At 33.9% G+C, this 18,794-nt stretch overlaps 1 protein-coding gene across 1 annotated transcript; it reads left to right on the top strand.

Annotated features, from left to right (window-relative positions):
- Nucleotides 1–15,885: 15,885 nt before the first annotated feature.
- LOC117929031 ((-)-alpha-terpineol synthase-like) lies at nucleotides 15,886–18,519 on the top strand. Its single transcript, XM_034849217.1, has 7 exons — nucleotides 15,886–16,116; nucleotides 16,196–16,463; nucleotides 16,702–17,080; nucleotides 17,183–17,401; nucleotides 17,477–17,615; nucleotides 17,719–17,967; nucleotides 18,089–18,519. The coding sequence occupies exons 1-7, from the start codon at nucleotides 15,886–15,888 to the stop codon at nucleotides 18,383–18,385; spliced, it is 1,782 nt and encodes a 593-aa protein (XP_034705108.1). The 3' UTR covers nucleotides 18,386–18,519.
- The last annotated feature ends 275 nt before the right edge of the window (nucleotides 18,520–18,794 follow it).

Here is an 18,794-nt window from a genome sequence, read left to right as displayed (position 1 = left end):
GAGTTTGAACTTCATTACAAAATTCACTAGAAAAAGAAAGAGAGTATAGAGAGAACTAGGTATCAAAAAAGGAAGAGATGAGATATTTGTGAGTAATTTGAGTCATGAATGGTATTATATGCATTGAATGTTCTAAAATATTATACATATTTATGATTTCCATGGTCTAATTATTAGATGTCACTTAACAAAATGATAAAAATAATAATAAAATAATTGTTTTAATAAAATATACTCCAAATATTTGGTTCTATTTGTTAAATAAAGAAATTATAATAAATGAATGATTTTTTTTTAAATTAATAAGAAGATTGTGGACCCCGCATTTCAGCTCGTGCGCTTCCATTGGATGGCGAGCTCACTTTTTATTGGAAAAATGATTTATTCATTAGAAAATGACTTAGAGTCGCCACTTATTTTTGTTTTTATTTTTAAAGAGTAATCAAAATAAGAAAGAAAACCATAAGTGTGACTCCTTACTTTGGAAAAGGTGGTTTATGAAAAACCGGATCAAGACTTGGAAGTCAGGTGACTTATTGGGAAGATACAGTAAAGACCATAACATCTCTCTAAGTCCCTAGAAAAACGGGTCTCTACTAATAAAATGAAGCAATCATGGAAATTGGTAAGAAAATCAATGTATACCCAAAATGATCATGCACATGTGAGAATCAAAATACTCAATAAAGAATGGCCAGATTGAGAATGGGTGTGTACCTTGGCAACGAGCTATAATGTGCTATCAAGAAATGGACTCAGTGCACAATTAATGAACATAAAATATGGCTCACATGTCACTAAACAGAATGAAAAATCATCAGATATCACAATTCAATTAGATTTATTCTTAGAGGAAACATTCACTGATGTTGGGCCCTCACCAAAGCCCAATTTATTTTTGCATAAACCGATTCCATGTATTCCACCACTTGGAATTACGAAATTTGATTCTTGCTTATTTAAAAACGTTTTAAAAAAAGAGGTGATGTAGGGATGGCTTGCTAGAAAGAAAGATGGCAACAAAATTTATTGAAAAGTGAATTTTTGGAACCTAAAAATTCCAAGGATGAAAATTTTGAAGAATTTAAATTATTTGAAAAATTAAAATTTGGAAAATCATTTGAAAATTGAAATTTGGGAAATTATTTTTAAAATCAAAGAGGAAGAAAAAAAAAAAAAAGGACACGTGGCCTAAAGGTGGCCATGCAAACCATGCATATGATCCCAGGGGTGCAACTGGCATTGTACTATGAAGTTGGTGATGGCAAGTGTTGTTCTTTCATCTAGCATGAAGTTCTCATTGACCTTCAACAATTTAAATCCAGACTTACTTGCAACTTTAGTAATTTCAAAGTTGTTGCCTTCACAACCTTTTCAGAAATTCCCTTCTCAATTTCTTCTTTGGGCTTCTCGCAATAGAGACTCACAATACAACTTTTTGGCTTTCAAGTTGGGTAGTAAAGAAATCACCATGTTCATTGACAATAATTTCTAACTCTACTATTCAAAAGAGCCTCACTAATTCCAGCATCATCGTCTCAGTTATCACTTCTACAACTGTGATCGGCATGCACATGATGAGCATCCAATTCAACTAGCTTTCTAAGGAGATCTACTTTGGCATTATGGTCCTCAGAATGACGTGTTGTAAGCTGCTGTTTTTCTTGATGTCATGGAAGGGTTGACTGTCTCATTTGAACCTGGATGTGGTGTAACTTAGAATCATACTTGCTTGAATAAGCAAGAGTAGCGTCAACCATATTACCCAACATTGCATCAGGAGCATGTGGAACATTTCTTGAACAACTGTAAGCCAAAGTAGGAATATAATCAGAACCAAGTTGTTCAATTGGCTATTCATTTCATGATTCATCATCATATGAGCTGCAATACCTGGACTATTAATCAGGTTAGGCTCTCTCGGTGCCAGATTTCAACATGGCATGCATTAGACACGGTGATTCTTTCAAGAATCGTGAAGGCTTTGGACAATCTCGTCTTCTTCACTGTTCTCACGCCATCAACCAAATGGGTAGGAGATGAGGCTTTGGCATTGGAGCTTCCATTTTTGGCATGAACTGTTTTCTTGGAGGCAATGGATGGGTTTATCAAGTTCGGTTATACGTTAAAGGAGTTACTGACCTGGGCATTACTGAAACAAATGGAGCTGATGATTTCAGTGTTACTTTTGGAGTTGCAAAATACATTATAAATGGATCTCATTAGTCGCACTTGCAGAATGGGTTCAGATGCCTATGTGTAGGCATACTTGAGTGCCTTGAAATTCTACTCAACTCCCATGCAAGTCACCAAGTTTGGGATCATTTAGTTAACCCACTTTTAATGGATTCCACAGGGACGACCTAATTTCGTCCACACATCTGGTGGTGATGCAACAAAGGGAATATGCTGACAACCCACAGTAAACCGTAATTCTTCCCTAAGCTTAACATATACCTCCTCCATGTAGAGATTTCCAACAGTTAAATGAGGAGCAGAAACTTTTTCTATTGAGGATCCCACACCAACTTCAAAAGTATATTCTGTATAATCTTCAGAATGAGATGGTCAGATGGTTAAATAGTCTGCACACTTTATTCCCAATTTATTAAGAGCTACCACTCTAAATGAGAGAACCCATTCCTCCAAATTGCCAGGTCTTCTACATTCTTCACATCAGCATGTATTCGGAACCATGAAGATGATTCCTTTAATGATTCTCAATCAACCCACCCCGCCTTGGAATTTCATAAAAAAAAACTCACACTGCCCAATTGTAAAGCAGCCGAACATATAAGTGGTTCGACATTTTTTTTTTTTTTATCAAACTCTTCATTTTCATTTTGTGGTTTCAAATTGCTTGAGCACATCTCATCTAAAACATCCATCATTTGTGGCTCAAAACCCATGTCAATCATATAATCAGCCTCATCTTGAACAACATAATTGTATTGGTTCAAAACAACATGACGTCTCTCTAGGAAATCAATTAACCGCCCAAGTGTCGCAATTACAACCTCACACCCTTGCCTGATCCTAAACCCTTGCTCTTTGATCGATTGACCACCGACAATGGAGACCACTTTGATACCTAAATAATGGCAAACTCCTCGGTCTCATCCTCAATCTATTGTGCAAGTTCACAGGTAGAGAGAGAAACAAGGATTCAGTGGTGTGTTTAAGGCTAATGGAAGTGGGTGTGACGTGGATATGGTAGACGTGAAAGTCAGGACAATGAGGAGTTATAGATGGGCACATGCATGAGACTTCATGCACATTGGAAAATAGGCAACAATGGGGTAATGAAGGAAATGGATGGTGGATATAGGCATGAAGGGCTTGATAGGCATGTTTGGTATGAGGTTAAAGGTGGGAAAGATGGGTATAGTGGTGAAACAATATGCATGAAGGGTGCGTGGTGTAGAGAAATAAATGGGTTTATGGGATTTAAAGAAAAAGTAACATGCATAGGAGGTTATGAAAGACAAGTATGGAAATGGGTATGAGAAGGTGGGCAATGGGTATGAGGATGTAGAGAGACAGGAGGGTGGTGACGGGTTGAGCATGATGGACAGGAGATGTGAGAGAAATGGGTCTATTTGGGTATGTGAATAATGGAAATGCATGAAGGAGCATGGATGATAGGATGGGTACGTGGCGGGGTGGTGATATACATGAATGGATCCAATGTAACATGAATTTTTATTACACACATGACAAACCAAAGTTGGCTGGTATTGGACTGGGCATGCATCTTGAGAACAATATGATTTGCTCAATTTTCATCAGCAACCTCTTCATCAAGCCTCCCATTAGCACCATCTAAACTTTATGAATGGTTTATGCTTGGCAAGAAATCAAATCTTCATGAAAACCATCCATTAAAAATGCTAAGAGTTCCTATGAATCATGCTCATTAGGTCTACTAAATTGTAGTGCAAAGCGAGCAAACTTTGTTTTGGATGGCTGGAGAACAACTAGCGTTCGTCTTGATGTCCAAAGTTTTCAAAGTACCTTGCCGAATGCTAGGGCTAGCTCACCAACCACACCTAGAGGATTCTGCCAGCTTACCTTTTTATGATTATCTTCATGAAAATATTTAGCTAATTTGGTACATGGACATCGCACTATATTGCATTATTCATAAAACAAGCATTTCCTAGATTCAACAACTTAGTAAGGCCAACAGTCGACCTTTAGTACTTATGCCATTGAAGAAGAACGACCTAGAGGAGGAGCTACTGTGGGACCCAACTTTGCCATTGAAAAAGATCGAGCAGGAGGAGATGTATATTTTGTAAAAGGCAATATGGCTCATGAAGTAAGTGTAGAAGGTCTTGAGGACTTTGATGTTGTTGATAGAGTGGGTCATTTGAGTATTCTAGGACCCCAAAATTCGTCTCAACTCGACTCACTAGGTTTTTATATCATTTCATAACGCGAAGTCAACGGAATCTCATTTCCTTGAATAAAAGGCAACACATTCACCAATTTCTTAGCAATATGTCTCGGGGTTCCTTCTGTACCCAGAAGTCGGATACTTGAAAAGGAAGCCTTCTATCACCAATCTGGGGAAGATCCCCTTTTAATATCTGATCAGAGTGGAGGTGACATTGAAATGGATTTCTCCATTGGACTGTATTATTTTCGTCCTCACCATCAAGAGAAACAACATCACATCCTGTTTGAAGCAGATCTCCCTCATGCCATACTTGCTTGACAACTTTCAACTTACCTAACATACAATATGACAATATCTCCAAAAACTCCAACGTTGAGCTTTCTCAGATACATCCCAATTTAGACGGTCAACCCAAGATATGGTATTCATCACTCAAAAAGAAAAACAGAGCATGTATAAGAGAAGATGTTGTTGTTAAATCCAACCTCTGTTTTAATGAAGATCAATGAGCTTTCAAAAGAAACAGGTGGGAGAGTCCAAATGGTCTTAAAACACAAATAAATAGCATAACCACCAAGCCACTCATACTAAGGGAAACATAAACCAAGCAAACAGAAACTGAGAAGCAGGTTTAACACATTAGATAGCCAAAACAAGCATCTAGATATCAGAAAGAAGCATGGTAAGACTGAAAATAAAATAAAATAAGATAAAAGTGGAGAACCTAAGGTGCGTAATGATCAAACTTGAGCAATTCCTCTTTTGCTTCTCTCTTACAGTTTTTGAAAAACTCACTCTTATTTTCCCTCGGGTTATTTCCTTTCAAACAAACAGCCACAAGAATCCCCCTCAGTCATTTCTCTTTAAGCTATCTCTTCTAAAAAAAAGGCTCTGCAACTCCGCATCTTTCTGGTTCCCTCTCACTCTTTTCTTCTTTCTCAAACTTTTTCTTCATCCCCAAAACTCCTTGCAACTAAAAAATATCTATCTCCCGCTACCCAAGAAAATTCTTCTCCTTCTAAATCACAGACATGCTCTCTTCGTCCTGCAACCAACCTGCTCCCCTGCTCACGATTTAGCCAAGACGTCACCACCGGCTCCCCTGTTTCAACCGTCATCCTATGAAGCTCTATGTCCTAGCTATCATTCCCCTCGTTCGGAGATGTCCTTTTTTCAACCACCACCATGGCAAGGTGGTGGTCTATGCCACACGTCCATGCATGGAGCTTCATGGAAGTTGTCCCCCACTCCAAACGAAATGCTCTCCAACTCCTCCCGGGTGGCCATGAAATGCCCTTTTGATTCAAATTATGAAAACAATAATAATAGATAAAAAAAAAAAAAAAAAAAAAAAAACTATGTAACACTTGGTTTGAAAAAAAAAGGGTCTACAAGGATGTTTGATAAATGATGATTAAATGTTCTAATACCAACTTAAATCACCGAATTTATTTAATAAGAGATATTTGACTAATCATTTAAAACTAAACATGATAACATCCTAAGTAAGTGAATTTTTTGAAAACTTAATAATTTTTTATTTTTTATTTATATATTTATTGTTTAAGCCATTTATTTATTTATTTAATGAAAGTTATGTTTTTTTTTAAATCAAAATTTCTATTATTGGCTCCTTGACTTAAGGATGAGGACATATAAAAAATACTCTATGCTCATCCCTACAATTTTGGCAAATTCTTGTAACTCAACTAAAATGCAAGTAACCATCTCCAAACTACCAAATGACATAAATAAATAAACTAATATACTCAATGTAAAAAAGGTTCCAATTATTCTTAAGATAAACTAGTGCTAATTTATTATTATTTTTTTTACCCTTTTCCATGGAAGAAATAATAATAATAATATGCTTTTGGATTTTCTAATTTTATCTTTGAAATGCTTGGCCCAATAATTTTGATATTTTCAAATGTTTGACTAAATTCAAATAGATTACTTTTTACATTTTGTTTTTCAACTCATATAAATCACTTTAGAAAATAAAGTGTGACTCAATGCAACATTATTTTCAAAATAAATTGCTCTTGAAAAAGACATATTTTGGGCCTTAGTTTTTGTGTACCTTGATGATAACTCCTAATTTTGTCATATGGTACATTATATTTCTTTGCATGTTGTCATGATAACTCCTAATTTCTTCATATGATATTTCACATTTCAAAGGATTCCTAGTTGTACCTTCTTAATAGGATAGACCATTAACTTTTGCAACCTATCCATATGTTACAATATTTTTGCTAATTTTTACCTTTTTCCATGGAAGAAATAATAATACTATGCTTTTGGATTTTCTAATTGTATCTTTGAAATGTGCTTTGCCCAATAATTTTGATATTTTCAAAAGTTTGACTAAATTCAAATAGAATGTTTTTCACTTTTTTTTTTCAACTCATATAAATCACTTTAGAAATTAAATATGACTCAATGCAACATTATTTTCAAAATAAATTGCTTTTGAAAAATACATATTTTGAGCCTTAGTTTTTGTGTACCATAATGATAACTCCTAATTTTGTCATGTGGTACATTGTATTTCAAAGAATTCCTAGTTGTATACTTAATAGGATACACCATGCATTAACTTTCATAATTTATCTAGATGTAGTATTTTTGTTAATTTTTACCATTTGGATTTTCTAATTGTATCTTTGAAATGCTTCTCCGAATAATTTCAAAAGTTTGATTTAATTTTAATAGACTATTTTTCACTTTTTTTTCAACTCATATAAATCACTTTAGAAAATAAAATGTGACTCAATGTAACATTATTTTCAAAATAAATTGTTCTTAAAAAAATACATATTTTGGGTCTTAGGTTTTGTGTATCGTAATAATAACTCCTAATTTCTTTGCATGGTACATCATATTTCCCTACATACTCTAATGATAATTCATAATTTCTTTGTATTTGTATAACATTTTTTTTTTTTGCATATTGTGATGATAACTCATAATTTCTTCATATGGTATATCATTTTTCAAAAGAATTCCTAACTGCATGTTCTTAATAGCGTACATCAATTTTCATATTTCTTTGCATATAGTGATGATAACTCCAAATTTCTTCATATGGTACATCATTTCTCAAGAGAATTCCTAGTTGCACGCTCTTAATAAGATACACTAACTTTCATAAATCAATCCCTATAAACCAATTAATCTACATGTTAAAGTACTTTGAATAATTTATTACATGATTAATGCAATGAGAATAATATCCCAACTTACCACTTTAGTTAATAAATGAGTGATGTTGTACAAAAGTTTGACTCACAAATTTAAAAAATGGTGCATGAGTTTTTTAGGGATAGATGAAGATATTATTGAGTAATTTAAGTGATAGATGGTTTTACATGCATCACTATTTTTATTATCATTTTTTAATTGATGGCATGTAAGTGATGATTAAATGTTCTAAATACCAACTCAAAACCACTAAATTTTATTTAGTAAAATAGATCTAGCTAACCACTTAATGCAAATCATGACGAGTGAATTTTAAAATTTTATAACTTTTTTTTATCTCATGTTTATAGTTTTTACAAAATAAAGATTTTTATTATTTAAATCTTTTTTTAAGGATGAAAATCTATTTTCTTTTAAATCAAAATATTTATTTTTAGTTCATTTATTTAATAAATTTAAATTTCTAACAAAACTCCATTTTAATTCATTTATAAGAAATATATTGAATCAAATTCTATTTAATTAATTTATGTTGAAATTGAATTTCTTTTATTTAATTAATTTATAAGAAGCATTTTTCTATTAGTGATTATGGTAAGCCTTGATTGGCAAGCCGATTATGGTAAGCCTTGATTGGCAAGTTTTTGGTAAGCCGTGATTAGCATGGTAGGCAAATATCGTGTTTGTAATTTGTACATGTTTTCTTCCTTGTTTAGTTTTACCTTGTTTAGGAGTTTTCCTTGTTTAGGAGTCTTGATGTATCTCTTCTCTGTGTATATATATTGGCAACCGACGAGAATAAAAGTACAGAAGAAAATTGATCCAAAATCACCTAGAGTTTTTTTCCTAGTATCAGTGCCATTGTGAGCTAAACACACATCATCGTGGCTGGTGATGGGAAGAAAGGAGATGATGGAGGGTTCAACTCTGACAGAAGAATGCTGACTCCCTATGCATTGACTTCCAACAATAATCTAGGTAATATAATTACCCAAGTTCAACTGAAATGTGAGAACTATGATGAATGGGTGCGTGCTGTGCGTACTGCTTTGTGAGCCAAAAAGAAATATGGATTCGTGGATGGATTCATCAAACAACCGGACAACAATTCACCAGAACTTGAAAATTGGTGGACCATCAATTCAATGCTTGTCTCATGGGTGTTTAACACCATTGAACCCACACTTCGATCAACCATATCTTACATGGAAAACGTAAAGGAACTTTGGGAAGAAATCAAGTAGCGATTTTCTATTGCAAATGGTCCACGTGTATAACAATTGAAGTCAGATCTTGTGAATTGCAAGCAGGAAGGGCAAGACATAGTTGTCTATTATGGTCGACTCAAGTCTCTTTGGGACGAACTGAACAATTATGACTCAAATCCAATACGTACTTGTACTAGGTGTAAATGTAACATTACCACTCAGTTGGAGAAGAAGCGGGAAGAAGAAAGAGTTCACCAATTCTTGATGGGATTAGATGAAGATGGATATGGGACAGTACGTTCCAATATCCTGAGCATCGAACCTTTGCCGAATCTAAATCGAGTTTATGCTATGATCATACAACAAGAATGAATACGGACCATGACTCGAACAAAGGAAGAAAGAGGCAGCCCCATGAGTTTTGCAGTGCAGGCTGGTGGTCGAAACCCAGGGGAGATGGAAAAGACAAGATCGTGATTTGCTCAAATTGCAAGTGGAAAGGACATGAAGCTGATAGTTGTTTTCAATGGATTGGTTATCCAGAATGGTGGGGTGACAGGCCACACACAACCACAGGTGGGCGTAGTGGTGGTGTTCAGTAGGGTACAGGTGGAGGACGAGGACGTGGAAGGACTGCTGAAGCCAATGCAGTTCAAACGTCAGGAACTGATGGTGGGAGAAGTGTTGTGACTGATTATGTTAGAACAGGAATTAGTGGGTTGAGTGACGAACAATGGGTCACACTTCTTACCATGTTAAACTCACACAAAGGTAGTGCTAATGAGAGGTTGATAGGTAAGCAAAATATTTTGCCTTGGATTATTGACACAAGGGCTTTGCATCACATGACCGGCACATATGAATGTTTGAATGACTTGCATGATATTATGCCTTGTCCAGTTGGGTTGTCAAATGGAGCAGAGACCAAAGCTTTGAAAGAAAGAATTGTGACTCTTAGAGAAAAATTGAAACTACGACATGTTTTGTTTATGCCTAAATTGAAATGCAATTTGATTTCTGTGTCGCAGCTTCTTGATAATTCTAATCTTGTTATTCAATTCACTAATCAAATTTGTGCTATACAGGACCGCAATTTGAGAATGCCGATTGGAGAGGGTGAACAACGCAAGGGGCTTTATTTTCTCAAGGGAGTGGCTCCTATTCGTGCTTACAAGACAACTAGTATTGCGTCTTATGAGCTCTGGCATAGAAGAATGGGTCATCCCTCTTCTAGGGTAGTAGATTTAATTTATGAAGTTGATAGTGTTGGTAGAAATGATGGTGTGAAGACTAAGTTTTATGATATTTGTTTTAGAGCTCAACAAACCAAAGAAGTGTTCTTTTCTAGTGATAATAAAGCTAAATAATGTTTTGACTTGATTCATTGTGATTTATGGGGAGCTTATAGGGTTTTTGCTTCTTGTGAAGGTATTTATTTCTTGACAATCGTTGATGACTGTTCACGTGCAGTGTGGATATATTTGTTGAATAGAAAAGATGAGGTTGCTTGTGTTCTTAAAAATTTCATCGTAATGGTGAGACGACAATTTGAAAAAAATGTGAAAATTGTTAGGAGTGATAATGGTACTGAGTTTATGTGTTTGACAAAATATTTTGCTGAACATGGAATTTTACATCAAACTTCGTGTGTCGGGACGCCACAATAGAATGGGCGTGTAGAAAGAAAGCATCGTCATATTCTCAATGTAGCAAGAGCCCTGCGATTTCAGGCACATTTACCTATTGAGTTTTGGGGTGAATGTGTTCTTATAACTGGATATTTGATTAATAGGACACCATCTGTTTTATTGGATGGTAAGACACCATATGAGATCTTATACGGATAAGCCCCCTTCTATAAGCACATTCAAACTTTTGGGTGTTTGTGCTATGCCCATGACCAAAATTGAGATAAACACAAATTTGCTAGTCGGAGTCGAAAATGTATTTTTGTTGGGTATCTGTTTGGAAAGAAAGGTTAGCGGTTATATGACTTTGAAAGCGGCGATGAGGACCCGTATATTTTGTTTCAAGGGATGTAATATTTGTTGAAGCAGAATTTCCGTACTTCAACAATGTTGTTAACTCTTCCTTGTCCGAGAATAGAGTCATGGATTTCTCTGCAGATGATGAGGACCTGTATATGTAGAATGACATGGAGGAGCAATAGGCTCCTGTCTCGGATATAGAGCACGAGATTGATGTTGAGATGGGTCATACCATGGAGATGGCTACTGATGGGAATACTGAAGTAGGAGATAGGGGGGACATCGACATGTCAAGACCTATGGTGTCTGAGGAACAATTTGGCAAAGGAAAAAGGGTTAAGCAACCTTCTGTTCAGTTGAAAGACTATGTAACACATACCATTCGAGTAAGCGCCTTAGTGAGTTCATCGTTCCAGTCAAAATTCTCAGGTACACCCTATCATTTAGCACATTATGTGAATTGTGATAAATTTTTTGCACAACATCGGTTGTTTCTAGCAGCTGTTACCACAGAGTGTGAACCAAGCACTTATGCTGAGGCAATAAAAGATGAATGTTAGAGAGAGGCGATGAGAAAGGAGATATAGGCTCTTGAAGACAATGAAACATGGACAGTAGAAGACTTGTCTCCCGGGAAGAAAGCAATCGGGAGAAAATGGGTCTACAAGATTAAATATAATTATGATGGAAGCATCGAGAGATGCAAGGCACGCTTAGTGATTCTTGGAAACAAACAAGTCGAAGGCATAGATTACAATGAGACTTTTGCCCCGACAACAAAAATGGTCACAGTGCGAATGTTTCTTATCATTGCAGCTGCAAAGGGTTGGGAACTGCATCAAATGGATGTACATAATGCCTTCCTGCACGGTGAGTTAGATGAAGAGGTATATATGTAGATACCGCCTGGTTTTGCGTCTCTAACACTAGGTAAAGTCTGTAGACTTCGAAAGTCATTATATGGTCTGCGATAGGCACCTAGGTGCTGGTTTGCCAAGTTAGCAGCGACGCTGACAAGTTATGGATTTAAGCAGTCGTATTCTGATTACTCATTATTTACTTATGAAGCTCAACACATTCAACTCAATGTTCTTGTCTATGTTGATGATCTAATTATATCTGGAAATGATGGAACGGTTGTGCAATAGTTCAAATATTATTTGAGTCGGTGTTTTCATATGAAGGATCTAGGAAAACTAAAATATTTTTTGGGGATTGAAGTTGCGAGGAACTCAGATGGTATCTTCTTATGTCAATGCAAGTATACACTAGACATCATCTCTGAGGTTGGGCTGTTGGGAGCCAAGCCATCTGGGACTCCTCTTTAACAAAACCATAAATTAGCACTTGTTGCGAATTCTGATTTACGTGATCTTAGACAATATAGACGCCTGGTGGGTCGGCTCATCTACCTGACGATTACCCGGCCAGAATTGTCTTATTGTATGCATATGCTTGCTCAGTTCATGCAACAACCGAAGGATGAACATTGGGAAGCAGCTTTGAGAGTTGTTCGATATTTGAAAGGCAATCAAGGACAAGGTATCCTTTTGCGTTCTGATTGCGACCTGAAACTGTATGCTTATTGTGACTTAGATTGGGCCAGTTGTCCTTTAACACAACGATCTTTGATTGGTTATTTTATTCTTTTGGGTAATTCACTAATCTCTTGGAAGACCAAGAAGCAACATACGGTGTCTCGCTCTTCAGCTGAAGCGGAATATAGGTCCATGGCAACCACAACTTGTGAATTGAAATGGTTGAAAGGATTGTTGTTTACCCTTGGTGTAATGCATTCTGACCCTATGCATTTGTATTGTGATAGTCAGGCGGCTTTACACATAGCAGCTAATCCCATTTTTCACGAATGAACAAAGCATATTGAAGTTGATTGTCACCTTGTACGTGATGAGATACAAAATGGTGCTATTCACATTAGCTATGTTCATACTTCCATGCAGCTCGCAGACATTTTTACGAAAGCTTTGGGAAAACGAAAGTTTGACTTTCTTCTTCGCAAGTTGGGCGTTCGGAATCCTCATGCACCAACTTGAGAGGGGGGGGGGGGTATTAGTGATTATGGTAAGCCTTGATTGGCAAGCCGATTATGGTAAGCCTTGATTGGCAAGTTTTTGGCAAGCCTTGATTGGCATGGTAGGCAAATATTGTGTTTGTAATTTGTACATATTTTCTTCCTTGTTTAGTTTTACCTTGCTTAGGAGTTTTCCTTGTTTAGGAGTCTTGATGTATCTCTTTTCTATATATATATATTGACAATCAATGAGAATAAAAGTATAGAAGAAAATTGATCCAAAATCACCTAGAGTTTTTTTCATTTTCCATTCAAGGATTACCAAAAAAACCAAAAGTACGATTATATTTCTTTAAATGCATGGTTTTAACGAAAAATAAAAAATATTGAAATAAATTAGGTAATAAACTATTTTTATTTATTATGAACTCTTGATATTATATAATTTTTTTTATAATTCTTGTTGTGATATTTTATTCTAAAATTTATTTTTATTAATTTTCTTATTAAAATTGGTTGCCAAAAAGTTTGAAAAAAATAAAGTAGAAATTAAGAGAAAACAAAAAACAAAGAATTTTGTTATCCATGAAAATTTTGAAAAATAAAACATTAAAATGATGAAAAATACACTTTCCCAAACTTTACCTAGTATTTTTTTTTTCGGAAATTATTATAATTTCTTTTTCTATCTCATTTTCTATATCATCCAACCATGGGAAAATGATTCTTCTAAGAATTTTTTTTGTCTATTTTTAGCATTTTCCAATCAAACATACCCTAAATGGTTTTGGTTAAAAAAAGTATTATGATGAATCAAATTGGATAATCCATTAGTTTGCTTATTATTAATTATTTATAATTTATTTATTATTTCTAATTAATTTATTTGAATTAAGATGAACAACATAATAATAAGAGTGATGAATTTATGAGAAATGTATTAAATCATTTTTAACTCAATCAAAGTGGTTTTTCATTCAAAAAAATGTTATATAATTAGTTTAAAGTTAGATTTTTAAAAAGAATCATTTTCAAATTTAAGTTGTTTTATTCTCAAATTTACCACTTAAACCTAAGATTATACCAAATATTTTTCTATTTTAATAATTAAGGTTGCTCAATCAAATCCATGAACTTTGTATAGTTTGTTAAGTAGACGAGTGTTAATCAACTCAAATTAAAAGAATCATATTTAATCCTTAGGTGCTTAACAATAATTTGACATTCACTTTTCTAATAATTTAAAATTTTTAATTAAATACTTGCATCATTTTTTCTTATGAAATTAAAATTCAAGAAAGACTCTTTTAACTATCATCGAATAAAAATGCTTATTATTTTTATTTTTAAAATTTTTCAGGAAACCAATCTTAATTCTCATTCTTGTAATATTAGTAAATTGATTTCATCACTTAATTTAATTTTTTATTAAGTTTATTTTAACTTTTCCTTTTTTTTTTTTTTTGCCCCTTTCCATTCATTACCTTTACGGTATCTATATTATATTACTATTCTTTTACTTCTCCATAATATTTTTTTGAATATCTTATTTTATGAAATGATAATCATGTACTCTATCAATATATCATATAGCATGCTTTAAGTTAGACTCCATATATTGCTTGAGTATTGTTAAGTGTTAAATCTACTTATTTTTACATATTAAAGTATCTAAAAATTTTATTATAATGTTTCCTTTTATTTTATGCAATTAAAATAAAAATATTTTAAAGTTACTAATTTTAAAAAGGTAGTAATTTAACAATCCTAAAAATACCGTAATTTATTGTAATAAAAATTGTGGTAACTAATTATATAATTAGTTAGAAAAAGATTCACTTAATTGTCATTAAGAAAATAACATTAATTTGAGAAGCACAATTAAAATTTTGCTAAAATTATTGGAGTTTTATTAAAGCTTATATCTGTTTACTATTTATTTTTCTTTTCCCGCATTTCTTTTATTTTTCATGAAACCATTATTTTTATTTTAACACTTAATAATTTTTTTACTTAATTTAAATTTCTTTTTTCCATGAATGTGTACTTTTACAATGTATGTATAATTTTTCTTCTTTCAAAACATATTTGAAATAGTTTGAACAATTTTCTATCCTTCAAAATAGAAAATTATTTTCTAGACTTAAAAAGACATGTGGTAATTTTTTGAAAATTGTTTTAAAAACAAAAAACTTATTCTAAAGATAAGATATTTTTTGAAAACATATTTTAATTATAATAATCAACAATTTTTAGGAGACATTTCAAAAAATAATTATATGAGAATTATTAAAAATAAATCATCATAGATAAAAAAATATTTTTAGGAAATATTTAGAAACACATAAAACAAGTTGAAATATTTTGCTTTAATTTATTTTTTATTTAGTTTAATTTTTTTTTTCATGAATGTTTACTTTTACGATGTAAATATCATTTTTCTTCTTTTAAAACATATTGGAAATAGTTTGAATAGTTTTCTATTCTTCAAAGTTGGTACTTTCTTAAGAGCTTATCCTAAAAACAAGAAATTGTTATGAAAATAAGATTTTTTTTTTCTAGAAATATATTTTAATTCAGCTGTTTTTAAGAATTTTTTTTTAAAAAAATAATTATATAAATATGAAGAATTATTGAAAATAAATAATTACAGATAAAAGTTATTTTTAAGAAGTATTTAAAGACACAAAAAATAAGTTAAAAACATTCTAAATCTCCAAACATGCTTTTATTTTAAAAATATTAAAAAACTGTTTTTCAAAACTTTTGTAAACAAACTTAATAATAAAACTCTTTTTGAATATTTTATTCTATGAAAAGATAGTTATGACCTCATCAATACAATATGCTTTGAGACTCTTATCTAAAGGCCGACAAGCTGGGCATACTTTATACAATCTCACGAAGATTCAGTTTGGAATAAATCTTACTAGCATTATTGCAAATTTGACATAATACTATTGCTTAATCTTACAGCAAACATGGGAGCACATGACCACAAATTCTATATATATCTGCTGGCAATGTGATCCAGCTTGTCCCACTCCAATGGCTCTTCTGACGCTTTCTTCAAACCCTTTTTTCACTTTTACAAGACTGCAACCTGCAAGCCGCTTCTGCCGCGGAAAATCGCCGGGTGTTTGCATTTCTGGTCCAGTCCAATGCACGGGTGGGGCTAAAACTAGTAGCCAAACTGCTGTGATTGTGAGGCGAACCGCAAGCTACCAACCTTCAATTTGGGACCATGATTATATCCAGTCACTAACGAGTGATTATGTGGTAGGTGTTAACTTTTAGTACTATTGTTCATTAATGGACTCAACTTGATTTTTTGACGGATATAGAGTCTTATATGCAGGGAGAAACATATACAAGACAATTGGAGAAGCTTAAGGGAGATGTAAAGATAATGCTTGGCCAAGTCGGGGAACCTTTGCATCAACTGGAGCTCATCGATACCGTGCAAAGGCTTGGAATACATTATCACTTTGGGGAAGAAATAAAGAGAATATTGCATAGCATATACAACAACTACAATAGGAATGATACATGGAAAAATGGAGATTTATATGCCACAGCTCTTGAATTTAGACTCCTAAGACAGCATGGCTACCATGTTCCCCAAGGTACTAGACACTACCGAGTCCTAGGTTTAAATTTAGTCTTCACTACTGTTTTAATAATTTTTTCAGGCATCGGAAAGAGGTACACGATCTACCAGGTAAAACAGCATATATAGGAAGCACTAGATCAATTAGTTGCCTAATGAGAATAGCATAAAGAGCACACGTTTTTTGGGATTTTATAAATTCTGTGCGACATATTTATACTTCAGCATAATTATTGTCATATTGAATGTTGCAGATGTTTTCCATATTTTCATAAACAAGATGGGGACTGTTAAGCCATGGCTTAATGAAGATATCAAGGGAATTCTATGCTTGTATGAAGCTTCATACCTTTCCGTAGAAGGTGAAAATATCCTAGAAGAGGCTAGAGATTTCACAAGAAATTTTCTTGAAGAATACCTTGAGCGGACTGTAGATCAAAATGATCTTACTGCGATAATAAACCATGCCATGGAGCTTCCGCTGCACTGGAGAATGCTAAGGCTAGAGGCAAGATGGTTCATAGATGTATATGAGAGAAGCCAGCGCATGAATCCCATTTTACTTGAGCTTGCTAAACTGGATTACAATATGGTGCAAGCAACATACCAGGAGGATCTAAAACATGCATCAATGTAGGAGTGAGCATATTCTCATTTTCATGTATAGTTTAGCAGCTACAAAGTATTATCAAATTCTAATATTGATATCCCCTCTTTTGGGCCTTACAAATGCAGGTGGTGGAGGAGCACACGCCTCCCAGAAAAATTGAGCTTTGCTAGGGACAGATTGGTGGAGAATTTCCTTTGGGCTGTGGGATTTATATTTGAACCTCAGTTTGGATATTGCAGGAGAATGTTGACAAAACTCATTTCGCTGATAACAACAATTGATGATGTTTATGATGTTTATGGGACATTGGATGAACTTGAGCTCTTTACAGATGCTGTTGACAGGTTGGTGGCTTCTGTATACTTCTTGTCCTTTTAATTTAATAGAGGTTGGGATGCTAGTTTTGTTTCCACTGTCAGATGGGATACCAATGCAATGGAGCAACTTCCACAATACATGAAGATCTGTTTCCTTGCTCTCTACAACTTCACTAATGAAACCGCTTATGATGTTCTTAAAGAACACGATCTCAACATCATTTCATATCTCAGAAAAGCGGTAACATTTCAGATTAAAAATTCAGTCATCTTTCTATAATCAAATTGACCGAAATTTCCTGTGCAAAATATGCTTTTGGCTCATTATATGATTAATTCTTCAGTGGGCAGATTTAAGTAAATCCTACTTAGTTGAGGCGAAATGGTACCACGAAGGTTATATGCCATCTCTACAGGAGTACATCAACAATGCCATGATTTCTATATCAGGTCCACTAACACTAGTTCATGCCTATTTTTTCATCACAAATCCAATGACGGAGGAGGCCTTGGGATGCTTAGAGAGATTCCGCGATATAATCCGTTGGTCATCAATGATTTTCCGTCTTTCAGATGATCTTGGGACATCATCTGTATGCAGCCTAATTATCAGAGATTGCTTTAGTTTATTTTCTATGCTAACAATCCATCATTTAATAATAATAATAATAATAATAATAATAATAATAGTGATACATATATTTTTTTTCTCAGGATGAGTTAAAAAGAGGAGATGTTCCTAAATCCATACAATGTTACATGTATGAAACTAGTGCTTCTGAAGACGATGCCCGCAAATATATAGGCTTCTTGATTGATGAAACATGGAAGAAGATGAATGAAGAGCGAAATCTGAATTCTCCCTTCTCCCAAACTTTTATTGGAATGGCAATGGACATTCCTAGGATGTCTCAATGCATATATCTGTATCGGGACGGGTATGGTGTTCAAGACCGTGAGACTAAGGATCACGTAAAGACATTATTCATTGAGCCTATTTCCCTTATATAGAGAACCCATGTCCTTCAGTCTGAGATGTGAATGTGATCTAAGCTTTTTAGAGTTTGGATGTGGTAGAACTTGGTAAATTTGTGCAAAGGATATTTCCCTGAAGTTCAATTGACTTATTTGGTTGGTTTGTCTTATGTTCCTCAGCTGTTAGACTGCTTTCTTGTGAGATCCACCATTAGGTAAAACAAAAGCAGAAAAATCCACACATAAGTAATCCAAGCATCTTCTTGAAGGCCATGGTTGATATTGATGCAATCTGTAGCCTTGCACGTAGAATTCACATACATAATATGTGTCTTTATTTCAGTGGAGCTGTCGGGAGGTGTCCATAAATTGATTTATAAAATAACATGTTTAATAAGTGGGACTAAACTAGATTCGGTGATAAGATCTTACCAAGAATTAAAAT

The sequence above is a fragment of the Vitis riparia genome, chromosome 13, assembly GCF_004353265.1.
Source record: "Vitis riparia cultivar Riparia Gloire de Montpellier isolate 1030 chromosome 13, EGFV_Vit.rip_1.0, whole genome shotgun sequence".
NCBI classification, from domain to species: Eukaryota; Viridiplantae; Streptophyta; class Magnoliopsida; order Vitales; family Vitaceae; genus Vitis; species Vitis riparia.
This window is presented reverse-complemented; position numbering and strand designations above follow the sequence as displayed.